This window comes from Phyllostomus hastatus, unplaced genomic scaffold (assembly GCF_019186645.2).
Source record: "Phyllostomus hastatus isolate PE091 unplaced genomic scaffold, TTU_PhHast_1.1 phas_contig_148, whole genome shotgun sequence".
In the NCBI taxonomy this organism is placed as follows: domain Eukaryota; kingdom Metazoa; phylum Chordata; class Mammalia; order Chiroptera; family Phyllostomidae; genus Phyllostomus; species Phyllostomus hastatus.
This window is the reverse complement of record NW_025333607.1, coordinates 1938838-1959104: the sequence shown is the minus strand read 5'-3', so window position 1 is coordinate 1959104 and position 20267 is coordinate 1938838. Positions and strand designations below refer to the sequence as shown.

The 20267-nt window shown below is 47.6% G+C and overlaps 1 protein-coding gene across 6 annotated transcripts in view; it reads left to right on the top strand.

Moving 5' to 3' along the window:
* The window catches only part of RYR2 (ryanodine receptor 2), a 540637-nt gene that overhangs the window by 332713 nt on the left and 187657 nt on the right, over positions 1–20267 (top strand). For all 6 annotated transcript variants that reach the window (XM_045860807.1, XM_045860777.1, XM_045860769.1 and 3 more), the window contains 9 exons: positions 149–323; positions 5498–5706; positions 6171–6523; positions 8076–8190; positions 9311–9471; positions 11255–11414; positions 11790–11876; positions 14838–15064; positions 17855–18632. In XM_045860807.1, coding sequence (XP_045716763.1) covers positions 149–323; positions 5498–5706; positions 6171–6523; positions 8076–8190; positions 9311–9471; positions 11255–11414; positions 11790–11876; positions 14838–15064; positions 17855–18632 — 2265 coding nt within the window. The remainder of the gene's footprint in view (positions 1–148; positions 324–5497; positions 5707–6170; positions 6524–8075; positions 8191–9310; positions 9472–11254; positions 11415–11789; positions 11877–14837; positions 15065–17854; positions 18633–20267) is intronic.

The window sequence follows — 20267 nt, the reverse complement described above, 5'->3', positions numbered from 1 at the left end:
GTCTCTAGGGCCAGGCAGCAGACCCCTCCCGGCAGGCTTTCTCCCGTCGCCCTGGGTAACAGGAGGCGGGGCTGCCGGAAGTCCCACTGGTGGTGGGCGGGGTCTCTTCTCCAGGCTTTCTGGGTGCCCAGCGACTCTTCTTTCCCAGGCCCAGCGGTGGCACCAGGGCAATGAGCACTACGGGCGCTCTTGGCAAGCCGGCGACGTCGTGGGCTGTATGGTCGACATGACGGAGCACACCATGATGTTCACACTGAACGGCGAGATCCTGCTCGACGATTCGGGCTCGGAACTGGCCTTCAAGGACTTTGACGTGGGTGACGGTAAGTGTGGTGGGTCGTGGGTGGCATAGTGAGGTGCTTTGCTCCGATGCCACGTGACCTCTATCTACGTGTGTTCGAGGGGAGGGCGGAGGGGCTGCCACCCAGAGGCCCACGGTGCCCACGTGGCCTATTTGGTCAGACACCCTTGCAGTCGCTCTAGTGAAAGCAGTATCTACACTGCTTAGCTGGGTTTCAGTGAGACAGAGGCAGCTTTTCTGAACTGGAATAAGAAAGTAAATGGCAGGCAAAAGCATCATTTTCCACAAATGCTGAATTTTTATTTTGAACTTCCCTCTGAGCTATGTATAAATTCTTTCTGTTCCTTCATTTCATAAGAAGGTAAGGAGAACCTCCTTGTTCAGGTCATCTGCTGGATGCTGAGGTGACAAAGGTGAATAAATCATTGTACTTTTTAAAAAATTATTATTTTTTAATAATTTTATTGTTCAATTACAGTTGTCTGCATTTTCCCCCCACCCCAGCCAAACCCTCCTCCCTCCCTTGCTTCCACCCACCCCATTGGTTTTGTCCATGTGTCCTTCATAGTAGTTCCTGAGAACCCTTCCTTCCATTGTGTCCCCCCCTCCGCCCCCATTTACTGTCAGATTGTTCTTAATTTCAATGTCTCTGGTTATATTTTGTTTGCTTTTTTCTTTTGTTGATTAGGTTCCAGTTAAAGGTGAGATCATAAGGTACTTGTTCCTCACCTCCTGGCTTATTTCACTTAGCATAATGCTCTCCAGTCCCATCCATACTGTCTCAAAGGGTAGGGGAAACATCGGCAGGAAAACCTCAGACATTCCACACAGCAACATCTTCACTGATATGTCCCCTAAAGCAAGGGGTATAAAGGAAAGAATAAACAGATGGGACCTCATCAAATTAAAAAGCATCTGCATGGCTAAAGAAAACAGAATTAAAATGAAAAAGAGAACCAACCATATGGGAAAACATATTTGCTAATGATACCTCAGACAAGGGTTTGATCTCCAAAATATATAATGAACTCACATGACTCCACTCCAGGAAGACAAAAAAACAATTAAAAAATGGGTAAAAGATTTGAGCAGGCACTTCTCCAAGGAGGACACACAGAGGGTCCAGAGACATATGCAGACATTGCCCTGTCTCTGTGCCGGTCACAGTAGACCAGGGGTGTCCACGTTTGCCTGATTGCTGATCAGTGGAGAAGTTCTGAAATAGAGTGCAGAAGGGGCGATGGGAGCGCAGGGCAGGGAGCAGCATGCCGTGCTGCTGTGCTGAGCCAGGCCTGCAGTAGGGCTGTGAAGGGGAGGGCCTTTTGTGAAGCAAATGCTTCCAGAAAGGTGGCCCCTGGCCACAAGAGGTTATTTTAATTTACATTCATTTAAATTGAATGAAGTTAAAAGTTGAGTTTCTGAATGGCACTTGCTGCATTTTAAGGGCTCAGTGGGGAGCTCTGACTAGTGGTGCTCCTACTGGACAGCACAGGTATAGCACACTTACAGCCTCTCCAAAGTTCTGCTGGACCCTGTTGCTTTAGAGCAGCAATTTTCAACCCATGTGCAGCAAGGATTTTCACAACATGCAGCACCTGACTGTGTAGTCAGGGGCGCTGACCTCTTATCCCTTCGATTGTCAAGTGACAAAATGGCAACAGGCAATATAAAAATAGCTGTCCAGTGCGAGTTAGTCAAAATTGTACCTATTTTTTGGATCAGATGGGGAAAAAGTTTTTGTTTTGGTGTGCCACAGAATTTTAGGTAGTACCATATTTTTTGAACTATAAGATGCACTTTTTTTACCATATTTTTTGCTTCAAATTTTTTTCCCCTATTTTCCTCCTCTAAAACCTAGGTGCATCTGGGGTCTGCACCATTGGTTTTTAGCGGAGGAAAATAGAGAAAAAATTTGAAGGAAAACATGTAAAAAAAAAGTGCTTCTTGTAGTCCAAAAAATACGTTAGTTTTTTGGACTAATACTGCCATGAGATGAAAAAGGTCGAAAATTGCTGCTTTAGAGCATAGACACAAGATTATTAAAAAAAAAAAACACTTTATAAATACTATTTCAAAATGGGCCAAAACGTTTTTTTCAGAATGACTTTTGGTTTATTCTATTCTTTGAATATATATAGTTTTGGGTTTTAAGATACACCTCAGCCAGTACTTTGGATATTCAATAAATTTGTCACTGATTTTCAAAAGTTAGCCAGCTCATTATTTGCATTAAATTTTATATTCATTCATTCAGGATGCTTCTGAGCAGGTATGACCATTATTTTGGGTGGATAAAGTTAATAGGAACTTTGCATTTTCATAACTTAATTTGTTTGGTTCACCTGTATCTCTGGGTGATGAAACTGGCAGGTAACCCTCACCTGCTGGTGCATTGCATTTCAGAGCAGTAATGTATAGGGGCAGGCTGGAGAGACTTTCTGTTTACCTTTTTCTCTACTGGCCAATATTATGGGTATGACCAGAGATTTTTATCTTTATGCAGGTCATTGGAGAAGTTCTAAAACAAAGACCTGCAGGAAGCATGTCTTTGTTTTAATTGGTTGTGCTTAAAATGTGTGCATACTGTGCTTTCCTTCTTTGGGTGTTAAAATCTTGAAATGCCCTTGTGAGTTGTTTGTTTAATTTATATCACATATACTCCTATGAAGGTGTTAAGAGTGATGCAGGGCAGACATCCACCCATCCAAACTCTGTGAGCACGCAGCAGAGTTACTGCTGCAGAGTGTCCTGGAGAGCAGTCTCGGCACAGGGACCCCTGGGGCTCTGTGGTGAGTCTGGTAGCAGTCACCTGCACAGCTGTACTGTTTGACTTGAAGGTAGAGTGAAATAATGACTAGACTGTGAAGAGTGACTGGACGCTTGCAGGGAGAGGTCTGCTGCAGAGTTCCGGGAGCATGCTGGCCAATCGTCTGGGAGCCCTGTGGTCCGTGTGGCTGGGTTCTTGCTGGATGTGTTGGGGAGGTAGCCTTTCAGCCTGGGGGGCAGGTTCTAGGTTTTATGGGGCAATGACCATAGCTATGAACTTTGTAGGGGTCAGTCCTGATTCTGAGTGTTCTCCGATAGGAGGAGTTGACCCATACCTGTGACTTTCAGGTGCTTCAGGGAGTGGGTGACATTTTCCCTTTCTCCCTTGATAACTTCATGGCTTCCTAAATGATAAGAAACTCAGTGGACCTTGCCTGGTCCACAGGAGGCCTGTGGGGGGCTCCCTAACTTGCCCATCAACTGGAGACAGCCCTGCGACATGTGGGGCTCCCAGGGACACGTTTGAAAATCCACTCATTGCGGCCAACAGATTTCTTAGCACAGGAATATGCAGTGATTGCTCAGGTACTAAAGAAGTTTCATAGTTGCTCTGTTTTCAACTGGTTCTTACTCCCAGCTTGTCTCTATGCCTGTGCTATGCATTCTTTATCATGTTCCCGATTCCCTTTCACCAAAAAGACAGACAGTTCCAACATCCATGGCTATGAGAGCAACTGAAAGAACTGTGCAATGAGATGGACGGAAAAAATCCTGTATGTAAAATATACACACACCCACATGTTATATTTACACAGCCCTTTTCTGACTCCTTGGGGGACAATTATTTAAAACAACTTTCCTTGGTTGCCTCTTTAGGAGCTGTCATAGCCACAGACAAAGCTGTGGTTTTAAAAAATTTAACTAGAAACTCATCATTCACACTTCCTCGAGCAAGACTGCATGTGTCCTGCATCCTGGCTGGGAGCAGTGCTGTGCTACCATTTATTTCCATTTGATTTGATGAATATGAAATGGGTGAAGTCACTATGAATTATTGGATGTAATTTCTACCGTCATGTGCTATTTTGAAGGTTATACATTGCTTTTGTTGCCACTCATTTCAACAAGGGAAGCAGCAGGAACCACAGTGGTAGAAAATTGTTTGCTTGTTCTTAGAAGCCAGTGCTTTTTAGATCTGCCAGTTAGGTGCTCAGATTTGTAGTCTGCATTCCAATACTGACCTTGTTTATTGTGCTGAGTACTTGAACTTTTGTATGAAATATTACAGAAAGAAATTAAGAATATCCCTCACCAAAAAATACCATCTCATTCTTTTGCCAAAGATGATTGATTCAAAAGAACCCAACGAAACACTGAACAGAAGTGATAATTCCCCCTTTTACTCAACAGTGGGAGGATTTTCTAACCCTTCCCACATTAGATTCACTTATGAAATATATTATTTGCTCATTTGCTGTTGCTTTTGATTTAGTATCTTGTTTCCTTTAACTTTGATTTCATGTATGGATTGTTGAGGTGAGACTGCATTGCTCTGTGTAAGCTGCAGGGATTGTTACGTGGAAGGAAGAGAGACAGTGGGATTAGTTTCAGTGAACTTTAACAACTATCAAAATAATTGTTTCTGTTTCTGTTTTTCCATGCTTAGATCTAGTATGGCGCAGCCAAAAAAGGGCAGAATTCTTAGCCTGGCCACATAGCTCAGTTGGTTAGAGCATCATCCCTACACGCCAAGGTTGCGGGTTCCATCCCTCGTCAGGGCATGCACAAGAAGCAACCATGAAAATAAGTGGAACAACCAATGGATGTTTTTCTTTCTCTCTCCCCCTTCCTCTTCCCCTCTCTCTCTGAAATCAATAAATAAAAAATAAATGACTTTTAATAAAGGGCAGAATTCCAAAGCAAAAGCCGCTATCAGTAGATGACAACCTTTCATATATTCCCTTCGATCCTTTTTCCTTTGAGTTATGTGTAAAGGATTGTGTAGCTCAGGCCGTGTGGGGGGTTTGAGCAGTTCAGGTTACTAGCCGGATGGGAGAGCAGCACACTTTGGCTCTTCCTTTTCCCACTTTCCTTCCTCAGTGGAGCCGTGCACTCTGGAGCCGGGGCTGTGGGACAGGAGCTCCTTCTGTGAGTGTGTGCCTCCTGGGGTCCTGGAGGACTGCGGGGCTGCTTAGCATGTATCTCCTTTTACAAGGGGAAGAGGGGCTTGTCGAGGGGGTCACAGTAAATTATGTTGCTAAGATCAACTACTGCTCTTCTGGCCTTACTACTGACACTTAGTGTGGGTCCTCTCTTTATTCCACTGTTGTCTTCACTGCAGACACGTGTCTTACCTAATAAGAATTCTGCAGTGATACTTGTGGTCATTCTGTACTAACAGGGTTGGATTCGGATTCTCCTTTCTTCCAGGATTCATACCTGTGTGCAGCCTTGGGGTGGCTCAGGTGGGAAGGATGAACTTTGGCAAGGATGTGAGCACCTTGAAATATTTCACCATCTGCGGCTTACAGGAAGGCTATGAACCATTCGCCGTTAACACGAACAGGGACATCACCATGTGGCTAAGCAAGCGACTTCCTCAGTTTCTCCAGGTCCCATCAAACCACGAACACATTGAGGTTAGCTTTTTCTTTAAATATCAGACCATCGCCAAAACCAGGGGTGGAGTGCCTTTACCCGTGGGAGTTTGTATTGGACAATTATTGTCACTTACTTACAATGGTGGCCCCAAGGTGTTACATAGTAGTGGAAAACCTAAGAACAGGGTCATTAGCCTTGACTTTACTTAATGAGTAGTGGATGAGACTGATGCATACTCACTAATTCTCTGTGTATGTAGGTAAGGTCAGTCTCTGCCTGAGTGTACACAGTTATAACACGGATTTCCCAAGCCGTCTTCTGAGTGGGCAGCAGAACTTCGAGTGTACCTGTGACACAGAGCTCACTGTGCGCAGTTACCTCACTGATGAAACCTGCCACGTGTGGCCGTGTTTGGGCCACTAAGGGCGTGCTGTTCAGGGTCTTTAGAACCACCGGCTGGCAGTGCCGATTAGAATTGAACCATCGTTTCTTTGCTTGCTAGGTGACCAGGATCGATGGCACCGTGGACAGCTCCCCATGTTTAAAGGTCACGCAGAAGTCATTCGGTGCCCAGAACAGCAGCACTGACATCATGTTCTACCGCCTGAGCATGCCCATCGAGTGTGCGGAGGTCTTCTCCAGGCCGGCAGCTGGGGCGCTGCCGGGGGCCGGCCTCTTTGGGCCCAAGAACGATTTGGAGGATTACGATGCGGACTCCGACTTTGAGGTTCTGATGAAGACGGCACATGGCCACCTGGTGCCTGATCGAGCTGACAAAGACAAAGACGCTCCAAAACCAGAGTTTAATAACCACAAAGATTACACACAGGAGAAGCCCTCTCGTCTGAAACAAAGGTCGCTGATCCCTGCAGAGTGGTTTTCAGCCGGTGCTGGTTGCGCGGGGTGGGCACTGCAGAGGTCGGGATCTCCCCTGTCGGCTTTGTCCTTCTCTTCGCCCCTCTTCTTGCACAAAGGGCTGTACTGGGGACAGCGAAGCCACCTGCTCCTCATCTCATTTGTTGCCACGTACATAATCTACACCAAATTACATTTTTCTGCATTTTTATGAACGTATGGTAAAAAAAAAAAGAAAATTTTACTACTTTCAAGTGGACTTAAAAATTTTAAGTGTACAGCACAGTTAACAGTAGTGTTATGTACGTTCACTTTGTTGTGAAATGCACTTCACGATGTTTTTATCTTGCAAAACTGAAACCTTCTACCCTTAAACAACTCTTCCCCCTCCCCGCAGGCTCTCGTAACCACTGATCTACTGTTGGTGTCTGTGACTCTGGCTGCGCTGGCACCTCTTTTTAGTGTGATCGTACAGTTTTTGTCTTTGTGCCTGGCTTGTCTTCTTTGGCGCAGTGTCCTCAAGGTCATCCATGCTGTAGCACGTGTCAGAACGTCTTCTCTTTTTTAAGGCTGAGTAATATTCCATTGTGTATACAGCCACATTTTGTTTGTCCTCTCCTCTGTTCATTCACTGATGGGTATTTGTCTTGATTCCACCTCCCAGCTGTTACACACAGCGCCGTTACCAACACCACCCAGCTTCCAGTTGTGCCGGGTATGTGCTGGGAGGGGGATCACTGGGACTTCTGTTTTCAAGTTGGAGAGGAGCCTTGTGGTTTTCTGTAACTGTCCTACCATTTCATGGCCTTACTGCCACTGTACAGGTTCAGATTTCTTCACATCCTTGTCAATTCTTGTTGCTTTTTTCTCCCCATAGTAGCTATCCTACAGGTATGAATTGATGTTTTGTTATGGTTGTGATTTGCATTTCCCTGATCATTAGTGATAGTGAACATCTTTTCATATTCTTTTTGGCCATTTGTAGACCATCTTTGGAGAAATGTTTTTTTTTCAAATTCTTTGCTCATTTTTGGATTGACATTTTTGCTTTTTCTTATTGAGCTCCAAGAGTTCTTTATATATACTGGATATTAATCCCTTATCAGATATGTGGTTGGCAAGTATTTTCTCCCAAGAGTCACTTTTTAAGATGTCTCTATTTACATTCTTGTTGAACTAAAAGAGTATTCTCTCTAAACAGTATTTTTATGGGTAAGAAAGCAGCTTGTTTTGTCATATTTTCTTGCACTAAATCTGCCTTTCTCAAGCTCAGCATGCTTTGGGTTGGATAGGTCTTTGTTGTGAGAGTCTGCCCTGTGCATCTAAAGATGTTTAGTGGCCTCCCTGGCCTGCATCCACTGGGTGCCAGTGGCACACACTTGGCCCTGGTCCCCACCTGTGACAATCAAACATAGCCCCAGGCAGTGCCAGAGTCCTCTGGGGAGGAGAGTCCCCCTGGTTGAGTGTCACGCCACTGAACTGGTAGTGTGTTCATGTTTGAGGCGGGCTGAACTTTCCGTGTTTTTGATCCGTGGTTGTGTACTACTTCCAGATTCCTGCTCAGGAAGACAAAGCCAGATTACAGCACAAGCCACTCGGCGAGGCTCACCGAAGACGTCCTTGCAGATGACCGGGACGACCACGACTACTTGATGCAGACGTCCACGGTACGCGGTCGCCGCTGTCCTTCCGTGCATCTTGCACCGTGCTTTGTGTCCCACGTGGCCCACTTTGGGTCATCGTGCTTAGCAAGCTTATTTTTAAAGTAATTATTTGCTTATTTGGGGGGACTAAAAAGTGGAAAAATATATGTATATTCATTAAGAGATCTATTTTAGGAAAAAATTTCCTTAATGGTGCCTGAAATCCTGATTCTACCATCTTGTTTCTTGGCAAAATTTGAATTTGCGACTTAGTATTTCCAAGTACATATAAAGTCTTTCATCTTTGTAACATGTCTAAAAAAAGGTCATTTATATTTTTGTAGAGGCCAAATTTTGCTGCCTGCATTTAAAATGTTCAGAACAACTTGTGCTAAAATGCGAAATGGGAAGAAACAGAGAGTTAAAGTGATTTCAAGGTTTGAAAATATTGCATATTTGTGCTAGGAAAGGGGAAGCATAGTCACAGGTAGGTGACAGGTGTAAATCTCTAGCATAGGTTAGCATTCTGTGTTCGCCGGCAGAATTTGAAGCATACCTGCCTAATGGTTGATTTTATTACATAAACATACTATATGTGTACACATACATCCGGTATGCATGTTGTGTGTGTTCTCACAACATACATGCATGCACAGTTGGGACTATAAAAATGTCAAACTATTTAGTGTGTTCTCTCAGATAGAGTCTTTCTCTTTTTCCTACTATTTCTAGTTTAATTCAGGATCTCTGTTTTAAAATTCTTCTATTTTGCAGTGTTAGTCTTTGGTGCCAGTAACATTTTAATTAGGTTCAATAATTTAAAATAAATATATTCTGCCCTGGCTGTTGTGGTTCAGTGGATTGAGTGCCAGCCTGTGAGCCAAAGCATCACTGGTTTGATTCGCATTCAGGGCACGTGCCTGGGTTGCGGGCCAGGTCCCTTCTTGGGGGTGCATGAGAGGCAACCACACATTGATGTTTCTCTCCCTCTCTTCCCTCTCTCTAAAAATAAATAAAATATTTTTAAAAATAATAAAATAAATATATTCTTTGGCAATTTGAAGTTTTGCCAAAGGATACATAGCCAAAACATTGCAAATTGAAGATTCGTTTCATTTTCCTTTGCAACCCGTGGCTTTGACAGTACTATTACTCAGTGAGAATCTTCCCTGGACAAGAACCTGCTAACGTCTGGGTGGGCTGGATCACGTCTGATTTCCACCAGTACGATACCTGCTTCGACTTGGACAGAGTTCGCACAGTAACCGTTACTCTCGGAGACGAAAAAGGAAAAGTGCATGAAAGGTTGGTTTTCCTCCATTTCCTGCAAACGACATCTGATGAAAAAGTGGATAAACCTAGGAATGTTTTCTCTGGGATTTCATGCCAGAGAAAACATTACCCAGGGTAATATTTCTACTTAGAGGAGCAATATAATAATAGCTTTAATATCAGTTGTCTTTCTGTTGCCCATACGAGCCAGTAAGGAATCTGAATATATTAAAAGTGAAACCCGTCCTACAGTGAGAGCAGTGCTCCTCTCTGGGTAATAGCTTTGTGTTCCTTCAGGTGACCTTATACGAGACTAACGCCTTGGGTTAAGACCCTCAGCCTTTGGGCGGGGGTTACAGATGGGTGAATGTGGGGCAGTTAGCATTGGGTCCAATACGTATGACAGGAGCTGGTCTGTGGCGGGGAGACAGAGATGTGAGGGGCTCGTGGTTTAGCCCAGGTGGACACATTTGAACTTGGACTGAGGAGCAGTGGGTTCTTTCCTCAGCTTGGCCATTGACTCGCTGTGTGGCTTTGGGTAAGTCAGTTACACTTTCTGTGCCATCCTTTCTCATTTGTAAAACAAACTCAAACCAAACCTTCAAAAAAGTGAAGAAGGCTATCTTCCTTGCAGAACTAGACAAGAGAAGATCTGACCATTTGCATCTGCCTCTTGTGCCTGTGCATCCTCTCTGATCTGCTGAGACAGGTCTCATGGAAATAGTCCTCCACATGTTGCTTTTCCTTTACACCTGCTCCTCATTTTTGGTGACAGGAAGCTCGCTCTCCTGCCTTCAGGGTTCAGCACTTGAAACACTGAACTTTGACCCCAAGACAGTGGGCCTGGCAAAACCCTCCAGTGCAGAGTGCTTCATGTCATTGTGGGGGCCCCAAGCCCCTGTCTCCAGCAATCCTCTGGGGGATATATTTGACGCTCAGAGAAGGCGACAATACAAGGAAATAACTCAACCTAGCGATGAGCTGCCTAGTAGATGACTTTGGGGTAGGAATAGTCTAGGGGAGGGTGGGTGCATCTTATGTAAGTTGTGCAAAGAAACACAGTTGACTTTCGCTGATTCAGAAACTGACAGTACCTCACCTTCTTGTTCTTTGCCTGCCTTTGACCTTTTTTGTTTTATTTTTTGCTGATCTCATGAAAACATCTGCTGTATAGTGGCAGACAGAGCACAGACAGCTTGTTTGTTACCATCTCTGGTGAAGATTTTGCTGAGGGCCAAACTCAGGTGGGGTTTGTGGGTAATACCACTGGTTTTGGGCATGTTCCAGCTAAGTCTCTCTCTCATAAGAGGTCACCGGGAACTGTCCCTAAAGGGACACTTCTTTAAACCAAATTGTAAATACATTGAAGGACTGATGGCTCATGTAGAATTTGCCTAAGGACTCTGCGAGTGTTTAAAAACGAGTGCTTCTCATCTCAAACAGTGGTTAAAAAAACTCTGAGAACAAAAATTACAAAATTGGATGATTATTAAATAAACTTTTTTGAACTTCAGAAAAAGGTCCAGTTTGGTTTGAGTTTCTGGAGGGAAGGTGCAGGTCAGTTCTTACCTGGTTCCAGCTTGTTGACCTGTCTCCATTAGGTGTGGACTTAGGGACGTGTAAGACCTGATTCAGAGCGCCCCCTGGCGCCAATGGAGTTTTGCTCAGAGTCACAGACTCGGGCCCATGTGCACCTCTCCCATCACAGCATGAGCTTGTTGCTTGCGCAGCATAATTTAGGTTTAGTTTGCAAGATACACATGCTTTCTGTTACATGTGTGGTCGTACAAAGATAAAAATGTTCTTTGAAATCCAGCATCAAACGCAGCAACTGCTACATGGTGTGCGCAGGCGAGAGCACGAGCCCGGGGCAGGGACGCAGCAGCAGTGGGCTGGAGATCGGCTGCGTGGTGGACGCCGCCAGCGGGCTGCTCACCTTCACAGCCAACGGCAAGGAACTGAGCACGTATTACCAGGTAACGGTGGGCTGCGGGCGCCCCCTTCTCTGAAGGGAGGCGTTGTTACCTATTAGGGGAAAATGCCTTTTGTCGGATCAAAAAATAAATTATGAAGAAATGAAAACAGAAATAAGCCAATTGAGTGTTTTCACTTCCGTTTGGATAATAGCTGTGCCTTATGCCCCGCAGAGTAAAGAGTACATTCCCCCATAAATGTTCACGTAGTAAAGGAAGGAAAGGCTCCCTAATAATTATCGAAAGACAGTATCCCTGTGAGAGAAAGGACAAGTCTCTGGTTCCCTTTCATAAAGTGTTCCTTACTTGTTGTGAAGAAAATGTTTTCTTTCTGTTTCTTCCTTTGCTAATATCATTCAGTGCATTGGTTTCTTCAAGGTGGAGCCGAGTACCAAATTGTTTCCTGCGGTTTTTGCGCAAGCTACAAGTCCCAACGTCTTTCAGTTTGAGTTGGGAAGAATAAAGGTAAGAAGGACTCACTCTTGGTATTTTATGTGGATTGTGTTCTGTTAGGGAATAACATTTACTTAAATGAATTCAGTATTTTATTGGTACTGCTATTAATCCTGTAAGTCATTTTTAAAAAGGAAGTCAGCCATGTTTAAAAATTCTATAATATATTTTCGGTCATTAGGAGAACATAATTAGAAATTTGTTCTCTTCAGTCATCATAAACATAATTGTCAGTAATATTCAGCTTATGTGGAACAACCATGCCACAGTACATACAGCTCGGCAATCACGGAACTGACATGTGAGCTAGTGGACGGGCTTACAGAGCTGACGCAGGCTTCCTTGTGGTCAGTGCGGGGCTCCGGCACACACAGGTTCTCTGGGAACATTGATGAAAGCACACCAGGTTGCATGGAGTGGATCAGGGAAAGCCACAGGAAGGGGAGGCTTTTAGGTTGGCTCTTAACTATTGAATAGGAGACCTCAGGGGACATCGACTGGGAGGGGGCAACAGAAAGCAGAGACACGTAAGCTGTAAAGCGCTGAGCTGAAGAATTCAGTGTGACTATGACAGAGGATGCCTTCTGGCGTGGCTGGAGATGAGGGTGCCTAGAAGTGGACCAAGTCCACATCGAAAGGCCTTGGACTCTGTGCTGCGAAGTTGGCTCCTGTCCCATAGTTGGCCCCCGCCAGAAATGTGGAGCTGGAGGAGGAGTGTCATTCAGCCACTGGGGGAGAACCTGTGGGTGCTAATGGAGTGGAAGCCTGGGCACTCGCAGGACAAGGGTGGGCAGGCAGCAGCGGCTTGGCATCAGCACCTTGATGCTGTGGACGCTGGAGAAGGTGGGCAGGCACAGTGATGGGTGGAAGGCTTTTTAGAAGAGTAGTTAACAGTATTTGACAGCGAATTGAATTGAGATTTGTTGACGAATTGGAGCCAGCAGTTCAGACACTCAAGGAGAATGAAGAATCAAGGATTAATGCATAATTTTAGTGTGTACAGGGGAGGGATGCGAATGCAGCCACAAGCAGAAGAGCAGGTTTGACATTCAGGAAGTGGAATCAGGTGAATTTGGCCTAGTGAACATGGGGAGGCCAGGTGCATGTCAGGTGACTAGACTGGACAGTTTCCATGCTGCCTCGGTGACCGTGGACTTGTCCTTAAACCATGCAAACCTGGTTTCTGCCTTTGTAAGTGGGATGCTTGGCCACCACAGAGAGGCCCATGCAATACAGACTAAAGGAATCATGGCATTTGTTAATCAAGAGGGCATTAGGGAACTTTGCAGAAGAATTTCTATAAAATAATGGACAAAGTCTGTATTACAGTGAATTTCAGTTGAAAGTGTGAGTAAGGAGGCAGCAAGTTCGGATGGTGTTTTCTTACATTTAACAGAAGTGGTGGTTTCTCGGAACCCGGACGTGTGCGTCGGTCTGTCCATCATTGGCACTAGCGTGTGTGTTAGAGCAGATTGAATGTGTCCCAGACTGGACTGCCGCCCATCACTAGCTGCTCCTAACCTGACCACCTGGTCTCCCCCTGCATTTCATAGCAGCTCTGGCTGCTTAGGCTCAACACCTGGGAGTTACCCTTGACCTTCCCTTTCACAGTCTGTGTCCTGGTTCCTCGTAGCATATCTTCCACCTTCTGACCCATGCTGATCCCCACCCTGCTCCTGTCACTGTCGTCTCTCAGCCCGCTTCTCAAGTGGCCGCCTCATGGGGTTTCCATAATTCACCCTTGCCTATCTGTTTGTCATTAAATGGTCTGCTCAGCCATTGCTGCTTTCAAGCGCAAATTAGATTGTGTCCATCCAGTGCTCGAAACCCTAGAATCTCTCTTTCCCTGATGGTACAACTCAGAGGTCTCCTAGTGGTTCCCTGGCCCAAAAGGACCTGCACCCTGGACTCTCTGGCTCTGCCTCCCCCTGCTCTGCGTCCTGCACTCCATATGCTGGCCTCCAGTGCCTACTCATGCTTTCTAGGCACACTGCCTCTCGAGGGCCTCTGAATTGGCAACCTCCTCCCACCCCCATGTGGACATTTCTTCCCTGCATATCCACGGGTTGTCCTTTGGTTCTTTCCTTAACTGTCGCCTGCTCAGCGACACCCATTCTGATCACCCTGTGTGTTGTTGCCCGGCCTCTGGTTCTCCCACCCTGTGGTTTTGCTCTGATGTACTACACTAATTTACTTACTGGTTGTGTTTGTGTCTCCAGTGAGAAAACAGAAGCTATGTGAGGGCGCTTTGTCCATATTGTTCTTGGTCCCTAAACCAGGGACGGGGCCATCTGACAGGGGAGGGTGAGACTGAAGGCCGTGCAGGAAGATGAGATGGGTTTCACATGGCCCAGGACAGGCAGGCAGGTTGGCGTCACAGTCACACATGGATGTGCAGGCCTTGGCAGAGTCGAGAGCGTTCTGTCCTGGAGACCAGACTGAGGGATTAGGGGGCCGCAGATCTATGCTGTGGGGGAAGGTGGGGGGCAGCGTTGTGGGGGCTGATGCCGGCTCAATCCTGCTTCGCCTTGGCGAGCGGGCTCTCTGGGGGTGGGGGGCTGTGTCCAGTTCACCACCAGTCACTAAAACTCAGCAAGTCTGACAGAGTCAGGGCGTGGGCTCAGGACCAGGTGGGGACAGGACCCACAGACAGAAAGCCAGGAGGGTGTGACCTCGGTGCCAGGAAGTTTGGCACTGCCAGCAGCCTGGAGAGCCAATCTGAAGGGCGTGGGGACACTTGGCTGCACCTGCTGTCTCCGTGGGCCAGCGAGGCTGTGGCAGCCACCTGCCTTGGACTCGGGGCATTTCCGCCCCTAGTGTTGTCTCCCTGCTGGAGCTTCAGCCTGACTTCTGGTATTTCCTGTACTGTGGCCGATGTGTTGTAGACCTTACCTCTGTGACCTGTCCTGCAGAGCTCCCGTCACCGGTACTGCGGGCAGTGTCGTAACGGACCTTCTCTGTTTCCTGTCCTAGAACGTGATGCCTCTCTCTGCGGGCCTCTTCAAGAGCGAGCACCGGAACCCCGTGCCGCAGTGTCCGCCGCGGCTGCACGTGCAGTTCCTGTCCCACGTGCTGTGGAGCAGGATGCCCAACCAGTTCCTGAAGGTGGACGTGTCCCGGGTCGGTGAGCGCCAGGGCTGGCTGGTGCAGTGCTCGGACCCCCTGCAGTTCATGTCCCTGCACATCCCCGAGGAGAACAGGTCTGCCCCATGCCTGCACTGTCCTGGGGGCCCCGGGGTGGCGCTGGGGCACAAACGGAGATGTAAAAATACCTTGTTTCTCATGTCCAATGGAGACGTTGTTTTACATATTCCAAGTTCAAATCCTGAGACAAAACGATTATGCTGCCGTTGGGGAGGTGGTGAGGTGGGGCGCTATTTCTTCCCACCCTCTTGCTTTTCTTATGGCAACAGCAAGTGAAATCTCAGGCAGGTGCCCCTGTGGTCTGGCTCCCAACTTTATGAGTGACACGGTGTCCTAAAGTTGCAAGGTGGTAGAGACAGAGTCACAGAAATCAGTTTAACCCTCCATTTGACAGGCACGAAAAACTGAAAGTAAGTGACACACACAAAAGAAAGCTGAACAGGTGCTGAAAGCCTTGGAAACCACGGACCTGCATTCTAGGTGGTGATCGTGGCAGCACAGAGTGGTCCGCGCTCACAGGTGGCTTCATGCACATCAGTTTTTCCACTTTGTGGCCGATGAAGTTGTGAGGTCTTTGATTCAGCAGCCTCGTGATCAAAAGGAGCTGTTTCTAAGCTGTGGACCAAGATTGGCTTCCCAAAATATCAGAAAGTGTGATCACAGAGTGAAAACATAGCATGAAAAATGCAAAGACGAACATTTGCTGTTCTTGTATTTGAAGTCTTTAACCCTAGAACAGTTGCAGGAGATAGGCGCACTTTTATATATTTAGACATACTTGGCACTGCAAAGAAATTTGAATAGCTTTAAAATTTAGCATGTGCCTTGAAAAACAGCTTGTCAGTTCCTCAAAAAATTAAATACAGACTTGTCATGCGACCCATCAATTCCACTGCTAGTAAGCACACACCTGAGAGAAATGAAATGAAAATATGGCCACAAAACACTGTACATCAATGTTCATAGCAGCATTATTCACAGCAGCCAAAAAGTGGGGCTCCCCCAAATGTCCAGCAGCGAGGCGTGGGTACATAGGTGTGGCCCCTCCGTACAGTGTTGTTTGGCAATAACAAGAACAAAGTACCGATGCAATCTGTAAAAGAAGTGAACCTTAGAGCATTACATTGAAGTGTTTTATGTTAAATGTTAAAGAGATTACTATGAGGGAAGACAGACTAAATCAGTCGAGGCGTGTGCCTTGGTTCCTCCTGATGTGAGTGTGAAGTTACAAGGTGTAGACTGCAGACCTTCAGAATCCGCACAGACCTGCACTAGTGCCCCTGGGGTTCCTGGCTGTGGATACAGAGTGGGGAGAGCAGCAGACCTGGCCCCTCCCTTACAAGAGTGGTCTGGAAGGGGGAGAGGTACTTGAAGGGAATCATGGAGTGAGTAATGGGCAGGGGTGGGTTGGGGTGAGAGCCACAGTGGCGAGTGTGGAGTCTCGTCTGTCCGTGCTTCTGACATTGTGTAAGGGGTGCACTGTGTTCGTTTTTTTCTTGTTTAAGTGCAGTTGTCTCCAGTTTCACCCCACTGCGTGCACTGTGTTCTTTAGTACACACCTGGAGTGCAGGTGGTCTGTGTGGCTGCGGTGCACACGTTTGTGCATTTGAACTTCCTTCTGGCTGCAGGGTGGGGGATCATCTTCCTGGGGGTGTTGAAGCCCAGCCAAGACCTGGGGTCACCATCCACCACACTTTGAGGGAGGGGCCACTCAGTTGTACCTTCCCAAGAATCAGGTGCTGGCAGTGGGGACCTGCAGTTGTGTGGTGGGAAATCGTTTGCTTTGAGACTGCAGTGCAGGGAGCTTCTGATTCTGGGGGGTGGGAGGTGGCATCTGGACAGACTGCACCATCGAGCCTTGGTGGCTTTTCATGTAATGCCTGTGACCTGAAAAACCTTATACACTGGCTAGGCATGGGCAGGGTAATGGAGTAGCTGGGATGTGACAAAGCTGAACAACAGTTCATGACTCCTCGGTCCCTACTGTGTCCTGGGTGGGGTTCTGGAAACACGTTAATATTAATGCACAAATGTGTAACAGCCCTTTTCTGATGAACTCATATGACAGCCTCACCAAGGGCCCCTTTCCGAAGGAGTAGCAGCTTGTCTAAGGCAATTATGTGCTCTTAAAATAGCCTCATTCCCTAAGGAAAGACTTGAGGTATCTTCTGGCCCTGTTTCTGAGGTTTTATGTGTTGAAAGGGCATGGTTTGTGGCAGAAGCAAAATGACCTGGAGTAGGAGCCCGTGTAAACCCGGTTGCCCAGCAGAAACCTTCCTGAGTGGGAAGCGTCTCTGTGGTGTGTTTCCTGAGCCGCTGCGAGCTATGCACCCTGGTGGAGGGCGGAACCCTGTGTGTTCTGTGCGGGAGGTCAGCTGGAGGGGTGGTCGTGTCCAGGAATCAGCTTGGTTACCTGCTCTGACTGGTTAGTGGATAGTGAGCACTGAGGTCAGAGAAAAGGGTGCAGATGCCTGAATCTAAGGCACAGTTTTTTGGCTTCTGGGAACCAGTCAGCCAGTTGGAAATGAGACTTGGGGTTTTTCAAGGAGTTCTCACATTCTGAAAGGAGGGGTTGCTGGGTTCAGACTGAGACCCCGGTATCTGAGAGGCGCCTCGAGCCTTGGGAGCATGGACGATGAAGAGAGGGTGCAAGCACGAGTGGGTGGAAGTTTTAAGCATAAAATTCTGTGTGGAAGGACTCTTGTAAAATGTCTAGAACTGATCTTTAAACAATCTGTGCTGCCCTTCGCATGCCACGGGAAAGGGCAGGGAGCAGGAGAGAGCGCGTGCTGGTGCGAGCTCCCGTTCCTCCTGTGACCCAGGGAACCCCACCCCGCCCCCGGCAGGTCCGTGGACATCCTGGAGCTGACGGAGCAGGAGGAGCTGCTGCGCTTCCACTCGCACACCCTGCGGCTCTACTCGGCTGTGTGCGCCCTGGGCAACCACCGTGTGGCACATGCCCTCTGCAGCCACGTGGATGAGGCGCAGCTGCTCTACGCCATCCAGAGCAAGTACATGCCCGGCCTGCTGCGCACCGGCTACTACGACCTGCTCATCGATATCCACCTGAGCGCCTACGCCACCGCCCGGCTCATGATGAACAACGAGTTCATCGTGCCCATGACTGATGAGACCAAGAGCATCACGCTCTTTCCAGACGAGCACAAGGAGCACGGGCTGCCCGGCATCGGCCTCAGTACGTCGCTGCGGCCACGCATGCGCTTCTCCTCGCCTAGCTTTGTGAGCCTCAGCCACGACTGCTACCAGGACAGCCCCGAGTTCCCCCTGGACACGCTCAAGGCCAAGACCATGCAGATGCTGACTGAGGCTGTGCGGGAGGGTGGACTTCGGGCACGGGACCCTGTAGGGGGCACCACCGAGTTCCTCTTCGTTCCGCTCATCAAGCTCTTCTACACGCTGCTCACCATGGGTGTCTTCCAAGGCGAGGACCTGAAGCACATCCTGCAGCTGATTGAGCCCCGGGTGTTCACAGAGGCCGCCCCGGAGGAGCAGCAGGCACCGCCTGTGGAGCCCCACACCGATGACGCCAGGCCTGAGGGCGCACGTGGGGACGCAGCAGAGGGGCTGCTGCAGATGAAGCTTCCTGAGCCTGTGAAGCTGCAGGTGAGGGGGGGAGCTGCAGGTGAGCGGGGGAGAAGCCTGCAGGTAAGCCAGGGAAGGAGGGGTGGGGAGCTCAGGATTGTGGGAGACCCAGGCACTGAGACCCACCTCTGTGTGTGTGTGTGTGTGTGTGTGTGTGTGTGTGTGTTCCTGTATAGTGTGGCTATCTAGAAAACTGATGCCCAGTTGTGTTTTGGGACCCATAACTCTAATTTTCCTATATTTGGAATGGATTTAATGGACTTTTCAATTGAGTCAACTGATAGTAGTTCATAAAAGATAAATTTAGTGTTTTTATCAAGGTAGTTTTCTTGGCAAAGGACACATCTGTCTGCTGTACATATCTGAAAGTCTGGCTTGTGTGTGTGCATGCATGTGTATGTGTGTGTGTGTATGGATGCGTTTATGTGTCTATATGTGCACCCATGTGTAGAGTTGTGTGTATTTGTTGGGGATGGCTCTGTGTGGTTTTGGAGACTGTAGCCCCGTGAGAGCAAGCTCTGAAAGGGGCTGGTGAGTCTCCCTGGAAAACCAGCTCATAACGCTGGTGGCAGGCATGACTTGATTCTAACGCTGAGGGTCCTGTGAGAATCAGGCTTGAATGTACATTTTTGTCCTCTGAAGCCAACTCTGCTCAGTGATAAGCCATGTCAGTATAACCCAGATGCTTGAGTTCAAGGCATAAGGAGTGAAACCCCCTCCTTCATGACATAGGCCTTTACAGCCATCTGGCACCTGCATGTCTCGCAGACCTCAATCTGAAAAGATTTCTGTGTTTCTTTAACTGTTATCTATAGACAATGTTAGTTTTTTATGACTATATCCTGTTGGACATTGATGATAAGCTGTGCATGTGTGCTGCATCCCCCTGCACTTCCCAACCCCAATAAAAGCCATGTTGGGGAAGGGCTCGGGGCATTCTCCAGTGGAAGGAATCTCCACCTTTTTCCTGCCAGAGCAACAAGATTGTGGCTGGGAGGACTCCTTAGTTCCATCTCCATGGCCCCGGGGGACCTCACTGGCTGAAGTTCCCCTCATATATATTTGCATGTGTGTATAGTTGTATATATGTATATATATGTATATTTGTGCGTATCCATTTGTATGTATGTATAATTGTGTGTATAGTTGTGTATATGTGTGTATATGCACATTTCTGCGTGTAGAATTGTATGTGGGTATGTATACCTGTATTTGTGTGTCGTGTGTGTGATTGTGGGTATATGTGTGTATATGAGTGTATGTCTATTTCTGTGTGTGTACAGTTGTGTGTATGTTAGTATATGTGTCTGAAAGCCAAGGGCACAGGCTTCTGTCTGCCAGCTCTTCTCCCCCTGGGTCCTTTGCCATTCCCTGTGTCTTTCCTTTAGTTTCTGCATCGCACCCCGTTTGTTGGAATGCCTGAAGGCCAGGGGCTTTATACACTCTCCTACCCCGCCCACACTCTCGCCAACCTCAGGGCACATGTCCCACAGCCAGATGTTGCTTTCTGCGTGTGTTCCTGGGGAGGAACCACCGGATGGCCTGTTTTTGTGCTCGCGATGTCTGAGGACCTTTCTTCAGCCTTTTTGGTCTGTTGGGGCCACCTGGGTGTGTGCATCGTTGGCACGCGGCTTTCCCCTCCATCCCGCTGGCAGG